The sequence below is a fragment of the Pongo abelii genome, chromosome 12, assembly GCF_028885655.2.
Source record: "Pongo abelii isolate AG06213 chromosome 12, NHGRI_mPonAbe1-v2.0_pri, whole genome shotgun sequence".
NCBI lineage: Eukaryota > Metazoa > Chordata > Mammalia > Primates > Hominidae > Pongo > Pongo abelii.
In genome coordinates, this window is record NC_071997.2 from 45,989,749 (window position 1) to 46,006,501 (window position 16,753).

Sequence of the window (16,753 nt, forward strand, 5' to 3'; positions counted from 1 at the left end):
TAATGAACTTCCTAATGCAGTTTCATAAATGTGGGCAACATAAGAAGAAACTAGACTTACAATAATTTGTTGTTTTCTCCTACCTGCTATCTTGTGATTTAGAGGAGATTTGGGGTGGCAGAGATTTCACCACGTCTTCGTAATTCCTTTGTACTACTTAGAGGAGCCCTTCAGGATGCATGGGGTGGCAGTTACCTTCATGCATTTGTCTTTTAAGGTGTCACTTTATGTTCAGTGTTTAGGAGGCCCAGTAGTTAATATAATTAAAGATAAGGGTGGTAAGGGTCTTAATAGGCGGTACGGGAAAGTCAGCTTTGTGAGAGAGATGTCTGTCAGAAGGACATGACCACCCAGATATTTATAAGGGGGGAAAAATATGAGCAGTGGTTATCTTAGAGGGGTACAATTACTTGTGATTTTTAAAAGGATCTTCTTATCTTTAAAATTGTATTTTCTGTTTTCCCTCTCGCAATGAGCATAGCACTTGTTCAATATTTCTTTCTTTAAAAATAAGTGAAGATCTTTTTTAAAATTTACAGAAGCATCACATATTCATTATAGGAAGAACAATGCTAAGATGTAGGAAAGTAGCTCAGTGTGGTGACTCACGCCTGTAATTCCAGCACTTTGGGAGGCCAAGGCAGGAAGATCGTTTGAGGCTAGGAGGTTGAAGCTGCAATGAGCCATGATTGTACCACTATACTCCAGCCTGGCAACAGAGAGAGACCCTGTCTCAGAAAAATAATACAGCCTAGTGAGGATCCAACCACCCCTTTCCCATAGAGACACACACACGCACGCACGCACACACACACATACACGGTTGGTTTTTAAATTTTTTTTTTTTTTTTATCACGTCACATGCCACCTGGGTTTTTTTTTTCTTTGCTGTAATACGTTATTGCCGTCACTTCAGGCCTTGTCTACATTTACCTTATCCTTGTTCATCACTGCATAATGTTCCATAGTGTGGATATACTATTGCCCCTTCTGTGGGGCAGTCAGGTTATTTCTAGTTTTTGCCGCTGTCATTGCTGCTACACAAACATACATACTCGTCTAACCTTGTGAGGGTGCTTTTTTTTTCTTGAAGAGCCAACAGGAAATGTGTTTTAAGTGTTTTAATAGCTATTTTCAAACTCCGTTCCCAAAAGACTATGACAATTTACAGCTCTTAATTTTTGAAGTGCAATAAAGTGTTCTCTGAGGGCATTGAACTAACTAAGAACCCTGTTCTGGCTCTGCTATATGAAGCTGGGCAAATTTTTTGTGAAATGTAGAATTTCTGTTTAGAATAATGTATTCACATGTGATCACGGGGGGATTCGAGAGTCTGCCAATACCTTTCAAACCCAGTGGTTTTATGGTTATGTCTTCATTTTGTTATGGTTATGTTTTCAGGAGTTGTATCCATTTCTTTCTTTGGATTAGTTTTCAGAGTAATCCAGGAACCTGGGAGGGCTATGCATCTCTGAAGAAGACAAAGGCCTGTGGTCTTATTTGTTCCTTATACTTCTGAGCCTAGAGCTAGGATCAGGGTTGTAAAGGGCCAGGACCAGAAGGGCCTAGCACGTATTTCTCAGAGATTTCCAGGGTTTCGCTCCAGATGAAAAATTCCCCTTGCATTTAGTTGACTAGGATGTGAGACAGAAGCCACACCTTGGTCAAGCTGAGGTGAGCACTTGGAAAGAGCTGTGGTGATACTGACGTTTGCACTGATCACCCACCTGTCTGTCCACTCTGTTCCCAGGTGTGCCGGCATGTGAAGAATGGGGACATTCTGCTACTGAACCGACAGCCCACCCTGCACAGACCCTCCATCCAGGCCCACCGTGCCCGCGTCCTGCCTGAAGAGAAAGTGCTGCGGCTCCACTATGCCAACTGCAAGGCCTATAATGCCGACTTTGATGGAGACGAGATGAATGCCCATTTCCCCCAGAGTGAGCTGGGCCGGGCCGAGGCCTACGTCCTGGCCTGCACCGATCAGCAGTACCTTGTTCCCAAGGTAGGTCTAGCTTTGAGGCCGTTCCGTGGTCATCGTCAGCATGACTTAGCACTTTTAAGTTGGGCCCTGCCAGCCCCTGGGGTCATTGGGCAGCTCCAGGACAGGGGCGCCTGGAATGGAGGGTCTTGGTTTCTCCCAGGTGGGGCTTTTAGCCCATCTAGTTGCTTAGAGGCTGGGAAATGTTTATGTCTTGCTGCGTTGTAAAATGTAAATCAGGACAGAAATTGTGATAGCCATCCCAGAAAGCCAACCTTAATAACGGTGTAATAGGTCTTGTGTTCAGCACTTAAATTTGGATTCTGCAATTTAGTAGCCCCCCGGCCAGCATTAGCATCCCAACACTGTAATGGTTCTCATGGTCCACTGATGACTTTGATAATTTGTTCTGACAAACATGAGTTTTAAGAAGCAGCCTAACCCCAAGGGCCCAGAAGAGATCCCCCAGCAGCCCGTGAAGGCATCTTCTGTCCTCTTTGAATCCTTTCCTTCTTTCTCCAAGTTCACTCCTCAAGGGCAACCCCATGTAGTCACAGCTGTCCAGAGGGACACGAGGGAAGGATAGAACTTCCTCCCCTGTCTCCTGAGCAGCTGACTCGTGGCCAGGAGTGGCAGGGGCCTGAGTTAGCATGTGCTCATGGGAGGGACAGAGTGGGGAAAGAGGCAGGCTGCAGGGAAGAAGACAGAGCGTGTTTCAGTGCCTACTTCACCCTCACCACCCACCCAAAGGTCTGAATCCTCCTAAATTATAAGCCATTTGTGCCACAGTGATTCACAGTTATACATCATTCATTTGGATTGTAGTGGAGTATGAAGAATAATCGTAACATCAGACCAAGGCTCCCATTTCCCAAGTACTTTTTCAGTGCCATACACTGTGCAGAGAGCACTTTAGAGGCTCCTCATTTCACCCTCCCCACAGTCCTTGGAGGTAGGTGCTATTCGTGTCCACATTTTACACTTGAAGGATTCGTGTAACTTGTCCAAGGACACTCAGCTGAGAAGCAGGAGGAAGGACAGGGAGTTCCTGGATCTTCCTAGGGTTTGTGCTGCCGCAGGGATGGAGAGCTCTGTGCACAGGGAGTGCCAGGGGCTGCTCAGAGATGCCTAGTGTCAATCAGCATCCTCTGCTCCTTGGAGCTTCTCTATTCCCATCAGCCGTCTGCCACTAGGGAATCAGGCAGGTGGCCAGGAGCCCGGCATCCCGGACCCTTTTCCCACCAGATGCACCACTGTGGCTTTACAAGGGTCCCGGTTGTTTGAGTTGGCCTTTCCCTTCTCTGCCTACCTTTGTTGGCTGTGGATTAGCAAAGGGACTAAATGTAGGAAGAAGTGGTGAAGGGCTTGCCCAGATTACTTGGAAATTAAAAAAAATACATTTGCTAATTTGAAAAGTGGCTTTTTATGTTTTTATTTAAATAATAATGTGGCTCTATGGTGGTGGCAGTAAAAGCTGCCGTTTATTAAGTGGGCCACGGGCCTTAGGCACTGCTGTAAGCAGTTTGCAGACATTCCCTTCCTTATGAGGTTGGTGTGATTTTCAGACAAGGAAACACCAGGTGAGTAATATGTCAGCCAGCAGTGAGGCCAAGACTTGAATGCAGCAGCTTTGGACGACACCCCACCCCCTTGCCCCCCCGCCCATCTGCTTGGCTGTGCGTGTTCTTAGCCCCACTCTATAGGCGAGGCTGGGACTAAGGGAAGGCAGGTGACAGGAAGTGGCTCCCAGAACTGTGTGGGGTCTCTGACTTTATAGCAGCCGAGTCATATTTCACCAGAGGGGACACTGCTGGGGAGCAGCAGATGGTTTTTTGCTGGCAGAGTGACCTGAGGCATTAGCTATGTGGGGAGTTGAGGTGCTCTGAAGTCCTCAGACCAATGACCTTCAATGTGCTGTGCTTGATTTTGATTGAATAAGGTGCAAAGCCATAGGAGACTTCATGCTTAAATTGTGTCCTGCAGTGGGCTGACATATAAATCCAAGTGGACCTCATCACATGCTCATATGCCTATGAGTTTTAGGTTGGGTGTACACTTAAGAGGGGCAGGAGAACACAGGTAAATAAGCTTAATGTCAATAAATTAATTTATTGAAAAAAGCTTATGGGAGATGGCTTGAAGATTCACTGTACTTTCATTCACTTTCTTTTGTCAGAGGTAAAGAGCTTTTGATTCTTGATAAATTTTATTTAGTCCTTGGTGTAAATGCCAAGAAGTGGAATCCTTATATTTGCTAATGGTTATAAAAATGCAACGTGTCTTTATTGGCAGAGTCCTAAAAGGACAAGAGCTGATTTGGTTAAACTAAAAAAACCAGTATTTTGGGGTCATTTTTTTTAGTGTATCTTTATTTCCCTTAGTTTCCATATTTCTTTACTTATAATTCAATTTCTTCTCTATTACCAGGTTATCTGCCTTAAGTAACCATAATACTAAATTAAAGTACATTTTGTCTTTGGTTTTATGTACTTAGTAGAGTTTTGTGGCGTCTTTTTACTTAAAATAGGAGTTGAATGGAACTCTATTTCTTTTCCATGAAAACAGTTAAACTTTTCATTTGTGTGTTACTTTTTGGACTAATTTTTTTTCCTTCTGTTTATTTATTGAGGGCCCATGCTTTGTGGAAAGTTTTTAAGCAAGGCTTCAGATACACTTCCTGACTTCTACTTAGTCAGCTAGAAAATTCAAGTTACAGGGATACCCTATTCCCAAAGCATCCTGACCAGAGACATTAATTGTAATGTCATTTTGCTGTGCTATTAAGGAGAATAGTAAAGCTGACAATTTTCTGGGGTTTTGATTCAGAGATGTTCTTTCTGATCCTAAGCAGGAGTTAGGAAATTTAGAATTGTAAGTAGACCTTTAGTAATTGCTTTAATCAGCATTCTGCCATAGAATTTGTGATGATTGCATTGAAAGCGATTTAGCCATCAAAGTAATTGTCTAGTCATGGAAAAATCTGGACAGAGAGAGGAAAAGGCACTGAATAGATCACAGAACGTGTAATTATGTTCTTTAAGGAAGAAAACAAAAGGAAAAATCAGTATCTGTCCCCTAAAGACTGTGAGATGAGTCATATGCATAATACTGGTTTGGCTTTTTCCCCCAAGCAAAATAAGACCATCTAGACAACAAGAGGTAGAGTGTAATTTTTTTACGTATGTTATTAAGTCAAAGCCTTCATAAGAGGGGCTGTGTGCTCCATCTGATCTTGCCTTAGGTCTGTGCCACCTTTCCAGCCCATCTGTAATCGTTATCTTTGAGTTTACATAGAGCCCATCACTGTAGTGTTTAGACCATTTGACAAGGATCCTTTTTTAGCCTTTGAGTTAGTACATGTGGTTAAATTTCTGGTGCTTCTCCCAGACTGCATTTGTGAGTTCCCTTAGCCTTAGTTATAAAACATGACCATACTGTTGGCTAGTATTTAACAAATAATCAAATGATTAACAATCTTTATATCCAAGGCACAGGTTTTTCTCAAATTCCTATAAACATTGAAAAGTTTACAAAATCTACATCTTAAAGAATGTCAGTGAGCATAGCTATTTTTACTTTAGCGTGCATTATGTTGCCGTGAACACAGACCCGACAGATAAGGTTCAGGAGACTGGGGATCAGAATGGCTGTGAAAGTATCAAATGAAATTAATGCACTCACCAAATCTCAGGCTTTTCATAAAAGCCTTTCTTTTTGGCATCTGGTAGATAACAGCTTTTATTAAGGGCCCACCATGAACCCTCTGCTGTGTTGTGAAGAGATAACTAATAATGGCTGTTCTCCTTTCTGCAGTCATGCACATCAGGCCCACTCACAGCTCTCTTGAGGAACCTTTGCCGGAACCCCTTCCTCCCAACACTGGACAGCTCACCCCTCAGGCCTCAGCTGTGAAACTTCCCTTCAGAGAGGCTATTTCTGACCATCCCCCTCACCTCAAGTCTATATTATGACCAACCCTGTTATTTTCCTCTTTGGCGTTTAAAACACTTTGTGATATTGTATTTATCCAATCATTTGTTTACTGTCTAGTTCTCTTCATCATAAAGGACCAGGTCTATTTGGTCCCCTGGAGTAGGGAAAAGCCTACCCAGTGCCTAGGCATGCAGGACGCTCCTGATAAATATTTGTTGAGTGCATGACTGATTTACAGAAGAGCCAGGCCAGAAACGTATGAAAAATACTAAAGCATAAAACCAAAGTATAAAAACAAGAACACAGCTGACAGCAGCCAGACCAAGTTTAGGCATAAATGCCAAAAATATGCTGGAGTAACTAGAACCAGATGGGATTAAACAGAGAAGGCTTGGGGAACTGGATGAGTTTGAAGCAGTTTTGATATAGGATAGTGGGCAAATGGCAAATGTAGAAGCCAGTGCTAAACCCTGGTCGTGTGTTTTGGGAAGCAGTTGGCTCCCAAGGAAGAACATAGTGAGGACGTGGGCAAGACAAGAAGGGCTCTTGCTAGAAAGTGGCTTCCGGGCAGGCGATTAGGGATTAGAGTTTGACTTAAGATTTATTTTCATTCTTCTTGTGTTGTCTGTTTTGGCTTATAGGATGGCCAGCCATTGGCGGGACTGATCCAGGATCACATGGTTTCAGGGGCAAGCATGACTACTCGGGGTTGCTTTTTCACCCGGGAGCAGTATATGGAGCTGGTGTACCGAGGACTCACGGACAAAGTGGGGCGCGTGAAGCTCCTTTCTCCTTCCATCCTGAAGCCCTTTCCGCTGTGGACAGGAAAACAGGTAATTGGGAGAGAATAGCCAGTTTATGTAACAAAAGGAAATAGGCCACTCATGTAAAAGGTTTTATTCTCAGAAGAGCCCAGACCAGAGACAGAGAAATGGCTAAGCCAGCAATAGTCTGACTTTCTTTCCTCTTTGTTTGGGGTTCCTGAGTCTGTGTGGCTTCAAGGGAGTGTAGACTGCATAGTAGACTGCATAGTAGCCTGGTGCGGTGGCACACGCCTGTAATCCCAACACTTTAGGAGACTGAGGCAGGCGGATCACCTGAGGTCGGGAGTTTGAGACCAGCCTGGCTAACATGGTGAAACCCTATCTCTACTAAAAATACAAAATTAGCTGGGCGTGGAGGTGTGCGCCTGTAATCCCAGCTACTGGGAGGCTGAGGCAAGAGAATCGTTTGAACCCAGGAGGTGGAGGTTGTAGTGAGTCAAGATCAGCCACTGCACTCCTGCCTGGGCAACAGAGTGAGACTCCATCTCCACAAAAAAAAAAAACAAGTAGACTGCATAGTTTCTGTCCTTTGCTTCTAACTTAAATTTGGTGTCCTCATAATACAGATGTGGTGGTAATAGGCAATGGTGCTGGTGGAGTAATAGTAATATTTGTTGGGAAGTTCCATGTGTTTGCTGAGTGCTTTAGACACATTATCTGATTTAATACAACTAATCTGCAATGCAGACACCATTATTATCTCCATTTAGGAGATGATAAATTACATGCCCAAGACTACAGGAGACAGATCAAACCCAGGACTTTTCAACCCCGGAAGCATCATACCATACTTCCTCTCAAAGTAACCAAATTACATGATATGTGGTGACCAAATAATGAAAAACAGTAAAATATGTTCTTCTACTGTTGCCTGAGTCTCCAAGTTCAGCCTTAAGGATCAACTTCTAGTTGGCCATGTGATCTTAGCCCTGCAGGTCTCAGTTCCTCATCATTTCCTGGGACAGTAGAAATTAACTTTCTAAGCTAAGTTCTGATTCTAAACATGGTTTTTCTCTTTGAAACCAGACTGACCCACAAACAAATTCTTGTGTAGTGTAGTCACTCTTGCCCTTTTCACCTATTTGCAAAAAAAAAAAAAGCCTGTACCAACCTTTAGAGACACACTAAAAAATCTCACCCGTGACAGAAGCAAAACCTGGACCTATTTCCTAATTGTATTTGGTACAGAGGATTTTAAAAGGATTCAAGATGTGGCCTCTAGGCATAATGGAATTACTTTGGAAATCAGCAACCAAGATATTTGGAAAAGCCCTCAATATTTGTACTTCTAAATAACGTACTTCTTAAATAGCTCATGGGTCAAAAGAATCTAAAGGGAAATTAGAAAGCATTCTGAAGTAGATGAAATGAAAACACAACATAAAATTTGTGGGATGCCACTGAAGCAGAACTTAAGGGGGAAATTTATACATAAAATGCCCAGGTTGAAAAGAAAAAAAAAGGGTCCCAAATCAATGACTTCAGCTTCAAGTTCATGATCTCTAAGGTCTCTTCCTGCTCTCCAGTTCTTAGTCTGTGGACCTGGAACTTGAATTTCCTTTTTAAGCCAACCTTGCATTCCCGGATAAACCTTCCTTGGTCGTGAGGTATTATCCTTTTTATATATTATTGAATTCAATTTGCTAATATTTTGTCTAGAATTTTTTTACTTCTGTGTTTGTGATAGATATTGGTCTGTAGTTTTATTTTCTTATAATATGTTTGTTTGGTTTTGGTATCAGGGTAATGCTGGCCTCACAGAATGAGGTGTTAGGAGGTATTTCCTCTGGTTTTCTGTAAGAGTTTGTATAGTACAGTATTCATATTATTTATTCCTTAAATGTGTTGTAGAATTCACCAGTGAAAGCATCTGGGCCTAGAGTTTCTTTGTGGGAAAGTTTTCTTTTTGTTGTTGTTGTTTTTGTTTTTGTTTTTTGAGACGGAGTTTTGTTCTTGTTGCCCAGGCCGGAGTGCAATGGTGTGATCCTGGCTCACCGCAACCTCCACCTCCCAGATTCAAGCAATTCTCCTGCCTCAGCCTCCCGAGTAGCTGGGATTACAGGCATGCACCACCATGCCCGGCTAATTTTGTATTTTTAGTAGAGATGGGGTTTCTCCATGTTGGTCAGGCTGGTCTCGAACTCCTGACCTCAGGTGATCCGCCAACCTTGGCCTCCCAAAGTGCTGGGACTACAGGCCTGAGCCACTGCACCCAACCTGTGGGAAGATTTTCAATTAAAATTTCTATTTCTTTAGTAGACATAGAGCTATTTTTGGTTATCTGCTTCTTGAATGAGCTTTAATTGTGTTTTTCAGGGAATTTGTCCATTTCGTCTAAGTTGCTGAATTTATAGGCACAAAGTTGTTCATAATGTTCCTTTGTTGACTTTTCTATCTGTATTGCCTGTAGTGGTGTCACTTCTCTCATTCTTGACACTGACAATTTGTGTTTTCTCTTTTTTCCTGATCAGTTTGCCTAGAGGTTTATCAGTTTTATTCTCAAAAAAAAAAAAGTTTTTGGTTTTATTGACTTTATTTTTCTGTTTTCTGTTTCATTGATTTGAACTTTATCACTCCCTTTCTTCTGTTTACTTTGGTTTAACTTGCTCTTTTTTTTCCTAGTTCTTTAAGTTCTTTAAGTCAATTTGAGACCCCTTTTCTTCTTTTCTATGTAGGCATTTTATGTATAAATTTCCCCCTTAAGTTCTGCTTAAGTAGCATCCCACAAATTAATATGTTGTGTTTTCATTTCATCTACTTCAGAATACTTTCTAATTTCCCTTTTGATTTTTTTTTTTGATCCATGAGTTATTCAGAAGTATGTTGTTTAGTTATTTAGAAGTACAAATATTGAGGGCTTTTCCAAATATCTTGATTGTTGATTTCCAGTTTAATTTCATTGTGCCTAGAGACTGCACCTTGGATCCTTTTAAAATCCTTTGTACCAAATAAAATTAGGAAATAGGCCCAGGTTTTGCTTCTGTCATGGGTGAAGTTTTTCATTGTATCTCTAAAGGTTGGTACAGGCTTTTTTATTTTGCAAATAGGTGAAAAGGGCAAGAGTGACTACACTACACAAGAATTTGTTCATAGTTCAGCCTGGTGCTACAGAGAAAAACCATGTTTAGAATCAGAAGATAAGGAACTTAGCTTAGGAAGTTTATTTCTACTTCCCTGGAAAATGAAGTCTTAGAGTGTTTCTCCAGGACATTTCATACAGCCTCTTGATTGATTTTCTATTTACAAACCGAAGGTCTCTCATTATTTGTTCAAAGAGCATGCAAAGAAAGAGATTTGCCTGTCATTGCAAATCTCGAGTGCACATTCACAAAGTGAATACATCTTTGCAAACTCTCACCCAGATCAGAAAGTAGCATATCACCAGCACCCCCAGAAGACCCCTCCGGCCCCTCCCAGTTTCTACCCCTCGTCAAAGGTAATTACTAACTTGACTTCCAACAACACTATAAACAAGTTTTGTCTTTCCTTGAAGTTTATTTAAATGAAATCTATCTTTGTGTGTTACCCATGTTATTGTATATAGTGGCAGTTTATTTTTTATTGCTTTATAATATTCTATTATATGAATATGCCATTATATATTTATCCATTTTTCTATCGATATACATTTGAGTTGTCTTCACTTCATTTGGCTGTTACAAATGGGTCTACTGTGAACACTGTTGTGTGTATCTTTTGTTGAACACATATATACATTTCAGTGGGTAACTATTGAGGCATGGAATTACTAGGTCATAAGATACGTGTTTAACTTTAATAGATAGTTTCCTAAAGTTTTCCAAAATGCTTGTAGTAATACACACTTCTACCAGGATGGAGTGCAGTTGTGCCATCTCGGCTCACTGCAACCTCTGCCTCCCCGGTTCAAGTCATTCTCTTGCCTCAGCCTCTCGAGTAGCTGGGATTACAGATGTGCTCCACCACACCTAGCAAATTTTTGTATTTTTAGTAGAGACAGGGTTTTTCCATGTTAGCCAGGTTGGTCTCAAACTCCTGACCTCAGGTGATCTACCTGCCTCAGCCTCCCAAAGTGCTGAGATTACAAGCATGAGCCACCTCGCCCAGCTGTTGTTGTTGTTTTCTTTCTGGTTTGTTTAATTTTAGCCGTTCAGGTGAGTATGTAGTGGTATCTTACTGTTTTAATTGTCATTTCCTTAATGACAAGAGAGGTTGAGCACCTGTTCATATGCTTATTGGCCATTTGGATATCATCTTTTGTGATATGCCTTTTCAAATCTTTTGCCTATTTCTATGTCATTTTCTTATTGACAGATGAGAGGTTTTTAAAAATATAATTTGGTGTAAGTCCATTAGCAGATATATACTTTGCAAATAGCTTCTACTTGGTGGCTAGCCTTTTCACCTAATACTGTTTTCTAATGATCAGAAGTTTCTAATTTATAGCTAATCTTGGCTTTTTGTGACTAGTCCTATAGGAGCTCTTTGCCTGCCCTGAGGTCTTGTAGGTATTCCCCTCTGTTATCATCTAGTAGCTGTATTGTTTTACCTTTCACACTTAGGTCTGCTATCTGCCTAGGGATGATTTTTGTGGATGTGCATGAAGTGAGGTGGGGGTCAAGAGTCATATTTTCCCATATGGATTTCCTAGCCAGTGAATGCAACATCATTTGTTGAAAAGTCCACTTCTCTACTGCTAGTACTCCTGTGTCACAAACCAAGTAGTAATATATGAGTGGGTCTGTTTCTGGACCTTCTTTGTTTCCATTGCACCAACAGCACACTCTCTTAATCACTGTGGGTTTATACTAAATCTTGACTTCTGATAGTAAAAGTCTCCAGCTTTGTTCTTCAAGACTGCCTTGATAGGCTTTGATTACATCTCAATATACCTTTAAAAAAAAAAGACTGTCAAATATTTTGAGGTGTTTGTATTTCCATATAAATTTTAAAGTCAGCTTGTAAACTTTCACACTGTGCACGTAAATACCTGCTAGAATTTTTCATTGGGATTGCATTGCCTCTGTAGGTCACTTTAGGGAGAATCAACGTATTTACACTATTGAGTCATCTAAATTATGAACATAGTATGTCCTTCAATTATGTAAAAGCCTTATACATCTTTTCATTAGATTCACTCCTAGATACTGCTATGGTAGATGATATTGTTTATTAAATTTTCTAATTGTTTATGGTTGGTATCTAGAAATACAGTTAATTTTGTATATTATCCTTATATTCGACAAGCTTTATGAATTCAGTTATTAGATCTCTGTCCTTCAAGTTCTTTTAAACTATAAAAGTAAACAAGTTTATTGATAAAGATAAACATAAAAGGAAAAACTCCCTCCCTCCCCAACCCCACTCTCCATATACACACATACTCTCATAGAAAATAAATAAGAATGAGGCCGGGCATGGTGGCTTATGCCTGTAATCCCAGCACTTTGGGAGGCCAAGGTGGGTGGATCACATGAGGCTAGAAGTTTGACACCAGCCTGGCCAATATGGCAAAACCCCGTCTCTACTAAAAATATAAAAATTAGCCAGGGGTGGTAGTGTACATTTGTAATCCCAGCTACTCAGAAGGCTGAGGCACAAAAATCACTTGAACCTGGGAGGCAGAGGTTGCACTGAGCTGAGATTGCGCCACTGCACTCCAGCCTGGGCGACAGAACGAGACTCTGTTTCAAGAAAAAAAAAATAAATAAATAAGATCATATCATACCATCCCTGGGACTGTTCAGGAGAACCATGAACCACAATTAAATCTGACATTCAATTTTGAGCTTATATTTACAACCATCTGTTTAACCATGACATCCTGGTACCTGAAGCATGCACTTCCCTAATCGCCAGGCACATGGACCTCAGATTTGGCTGGTCTTTTAAGATAGCTTACTCTGAACGAGCCACCAAGTCCTCCAAAGGGAATTCCATTATATCAGTCTGCTTTTTCATTGGGACCACACTAACACACTCTAAATACGGCAAGAAGTTCATTTAAATGTTTTCATAGGCTGTGCTGACAAATGTTTTTGTAATTGTCTTGTGACTGATTTCATTCACTGGGTGTGCTGGGGCTTATTCTGTGTCTGTACCTGTAGATGTGCCTCGTTCTTTTTAACCCCTCCTGTGTTGTATTCAGTGATATGGATATACCATAGATCACTTAACTGTCCCTCTGTTAGTGGACGTTTAGATTATTACCTGGTTTTTACTATTCTAAACAGTGCTGTGGTGGACACCCATTTCTGTATATGTTAGTGTACTTTCATTGACATATCTTTTTATTATTATTATTATTTTTTTTTTTCATAGAGCTGGGGTTTCACTGTGTTGCCCCGGCTGGTCTCAAATCCCTGGCCTCAAGTGATCCTCCTGCCTCAGCCTCCCAAAATGCTGAGATTACAGGCATGATCCACCATGCCTGGCCAAGTATATATTTTAGATAAATTCTTAAAGTACAATTGCTGGGTCAAAGGATATAGACATGTCAATACATTTTTTTTTAAATCCATTTTATTTTTAAGACTTTTTTTAAGGTTAATATAGGCTTAGTATAAATAATAATTCCCATAGATATTGCTACCCTTCTTAGTTTAAGAAAACATTGCAGATTTTTTCTCCCTAGCATAGTTTATGACCAGAAAGTAAATTATACATTTCTAGAATGTTAGTGCAAGAGGAGACTTCAGTTCTTCTTGTCTGGGTCCCTTATGTTTTTTTTTTTCATTGAGATATAATTCATATTCAACATAAAATTTACCATTTTATGAGGTAGGAGGATTGCTTGAGGCTAGGAGTTCAAGACCAGCCTGGCAACACAGTGAGACCCCCATCTCTATTAAAAAAAAAAAAATAGCCTGTAATCCCAGCACTTTGGGAGGCCAAGGCAGCCGGATCACGAGATCAGGAGTTTGAGACCAGCCTGACCAACATGGTGAAACCCTGTCTCTACTAAAAATACAAAAATTATCCAGGTATGGTGGCACGTGCCTGTAATCCCAGCTACTCAGGAGGCTGAGGCAAAAGAATCGCTTGAACCCAGGAGGTGGAGGTTGCAGTGAGCCAAGATCGCGCCATTGCACTCCAGCCTGGGCGACAGAGCGAGACTCTGTCTCAATAAATGAGTAGAGTAGAGTAGAATAGAATAGCTGGGCATGGTGGCACATGCCTATAGCCCTAGCTACTTGGGAGGCTGAATATGAGGCTGCAGTGAGCTATGATTGTGCCACAGCACTCCAGCCTAGGTGACAAAGCAAGACCCTGTCTCTTTTTTTTTTTTTTTTTTTTAAAAAAGAACCGTTTCAAAGTGTATAAGTTGGTTTTTAGTGTATTCACTATGTTGTGCAACCATCACCACACTGTAATGCCAGAACATTTCCATCACTCCAAAAAGATGACGTGTACCTAATAGGTACAGCAATCAGTCCCAATTCCTCCTTTCTTCTCATCCCCTGACAACTACTTTTTACCTGTATGAATTAGCCTGTTTTGGACATTTCATACAAGTTGTATCAAACAATATGTAGCCTTTTATGACTTATTTCTTTTACTTAATGTTTTCCAGTTCCATCCATTTTGTAGTGTGTAATAGTACTTTATTCCTCTTTATGGATGAATAACATTCCATTGTTTTCTCTGTATCCATTTGTCAGTTGATAAATGGATAATTTGGATTGTTTCCATTTTTTGGATACTACAAATAAATCTGCAATGAACATTTGTGTACCAGTTTTTGTATGGATTTGTGTTTTCAGTTTTCCTGGCTATATACCTAGAAGTAGAATTGCTGCATCATATAGTAATTCTATATTCAACTTTTCTGAGGAACTTTCAAACTATTTTTCAAATCAGGTGTGCTATTTTACATTTCCACTAACAATGTATGAAAGTCTCAGTTACTCCACATTTTCACCAACACTTATTTTTTGTTCTTTTTTTTCCTTTATAGATTCTTCTTCTAATTCTAGTTCTATTTCTACCACTGCTGCCGTTACTTCCTCCACTGAAGTCTTGAACCCCTGAAAGTCATACTTAAGGGTTGGAATCAACTTGTTCCAAACTCCTGTTAATATTGGTATTCCTCCCGTGAATCACAAATTTTTTAATGACATCTAGAATGGTGAATCATTTCCAGAAGGTTTTCCATTTACTTTGCCCATATGCATCAGAAGAATCACTATCTATGGCAGCCTTAATGAAATGTATTTCTTAAAAATAAGGCTTGAAAGTCAAAATAACTCCTTTATCCATGGGCTGCAGAATGGATGTTGTGTTAGCAGGCATGAAAACAGCATTAATTTCCTTGCATATCTTCAGAGCTCTTGGGTGACCAGATGCATTGTCAATGAACAGTAGTAATATTTTGAAGGAACCTTTTTTTCAGAGCAGTATGTCTCAACAGGGACTTGAAATAGTCAGCAAAACATGCTGTAAACAGATGTGCAGTCACCCAGGCTTTGTTGTTCCACTTATAGGCTACAGGCAGAGTTGATTTAGCATAATTATTAAGGGCCCTAGGATTTTTCACAATGGTAAATGTTCATTGGTTTCAACTTAAAGTCACCAGCTGCATTAGCCCCTAACAGGAGAGCCAGACTGTCCTTTGAAGCTGTGAAGCCAGACTTCTCTCTAGCTGTGAAAGTCCTATGTATGGCATCTTCTTCCAATAAAAGGCTCTTTCATCTACATTGCAAATCTTTTCTTTAGTACAGCAACCTTCATCAGTGATCTCAGCTAGATCTTCTTCTCGCTTAGCACTAGCTTCTTTTTTCTTTTTTCGTTTTGAGATGGAGTCTCGCTCTGTCGCCCAGGCAGGAGTGTAGTGGCGCAATCTCGGCTCACTGCAACCTTCAATTCCCTGGTTAAAGCAATTATCCTGCCTCAGCCTCCTGAGTAGCTGGGATTACAGGCATGCGCCACCACGCCCAGCTAATTTTTGTATTTTAGTAGAGACAGGGTTTCACCATGTTGGCCAAGATGGTCTCGATCTCCTGACTTTGTGATCCACCCACCTCGGCCTCCCAAAGTGCTGAGATTACAGGCATGAGCCACCGCCCGCCTGGACTTTTTTTTTTTTTTTTTTTTTTAATTTGAGACAGTCTCGCTCTGTTACCCAGGCTGGAGTGCAGTGGCGCAATCTCAGCTCACTGCAACCTCCACCTCCGAAGTTCAAGTGATTCTTCTGCCTCAGCCTCCCTAGTAGCTGGGATTACAGGCATGCACCACCATGCCCGGCTAATTTTTGTATTTTTAGTAGAGACAAGGTTTTACCATGTTGGCCAGGCTGGTCTCAAACTCCTGAGCTCAGGTGATCCACCCACCTCGGCCTCCCAAAGTTCTAGGATTACAGGCGTGAGTCACCACACCCGGCCAGCACTAGCTTCTTTACCTTGTGCTGAGATGTTAAAAGACAGCCTGTTTCCTCAAGCCCTGAGAGCCAGCCTCTGCTAGCTTGAAACTTCTTCTGCAGCTTCCTCACCTCTCTCAGCCTTCATAGAATTAAAGAGAGTTAGGGCCTTGCTCTGAATTAGGATTAAGCTTTGGCTTACAGGAATGTTGTGGCTGGTTTGAGCATCTATCCAGACCATTAAAATTTTCTCCCTATCAGCAATAAGGTTGTTTTGCTTTCTTATCATTCACATATTCACTGAAGTGGCACTTCTAATTTCTTTCAAGAACATTTCCTTTGCATTTATAGTTTGGCTGTTTGGCACAAGAGGCCTAGCTTTCAGCCTGTCTCAGCCTCACTAAGCTTAATTGTTTCTAGCTTCTGAGTTAAAGTGAGAGACCTGTGAGTCTTCTTTTCACTTGAATACTTGGAGGCCATTGTAAAGTTGTTAACTGGTTTAATTCTAATATTGTTGGGTCTCAGAGAATAGGGAGGCCCAAGGAGAGAGAGAGAGAGACAGACAGACAGACATGGGGGACAGCCGGTTGGTGGAGCAGTCAAAATACCAACATTTAGAGATTAAGTTTGCCATCTTATAAGATGTGCCAGCCTGGGGTGTCCCAAAACAACAACAGGAAC

At 41.1% G+C, this 16,753-nt stretch overlaps 1 protein-coding gene across 2 annotated transcripts in view; it reads left to right on the forward strand.

The window, feature by feature from the left end:
- POLR1A (RNA polymerase I subunit A) overlaps positions 1-16,753 on the forward strand; it is an 89,338-nt gene that overhangs the window by 36,911 nt on the left and 35,674 nt on the right. For both annotated transcript variants that reach the window (NM_001133901.1, XM_024241989.3), the window contains 2 exon segments: positions 1,751-2,005; positions 6,556-6,747. In NM_001133901.1, the coding sequence (NP_001127373.1) occupies positions 1,751-2,005; positions 6,556-6,747 (447 nt within the window).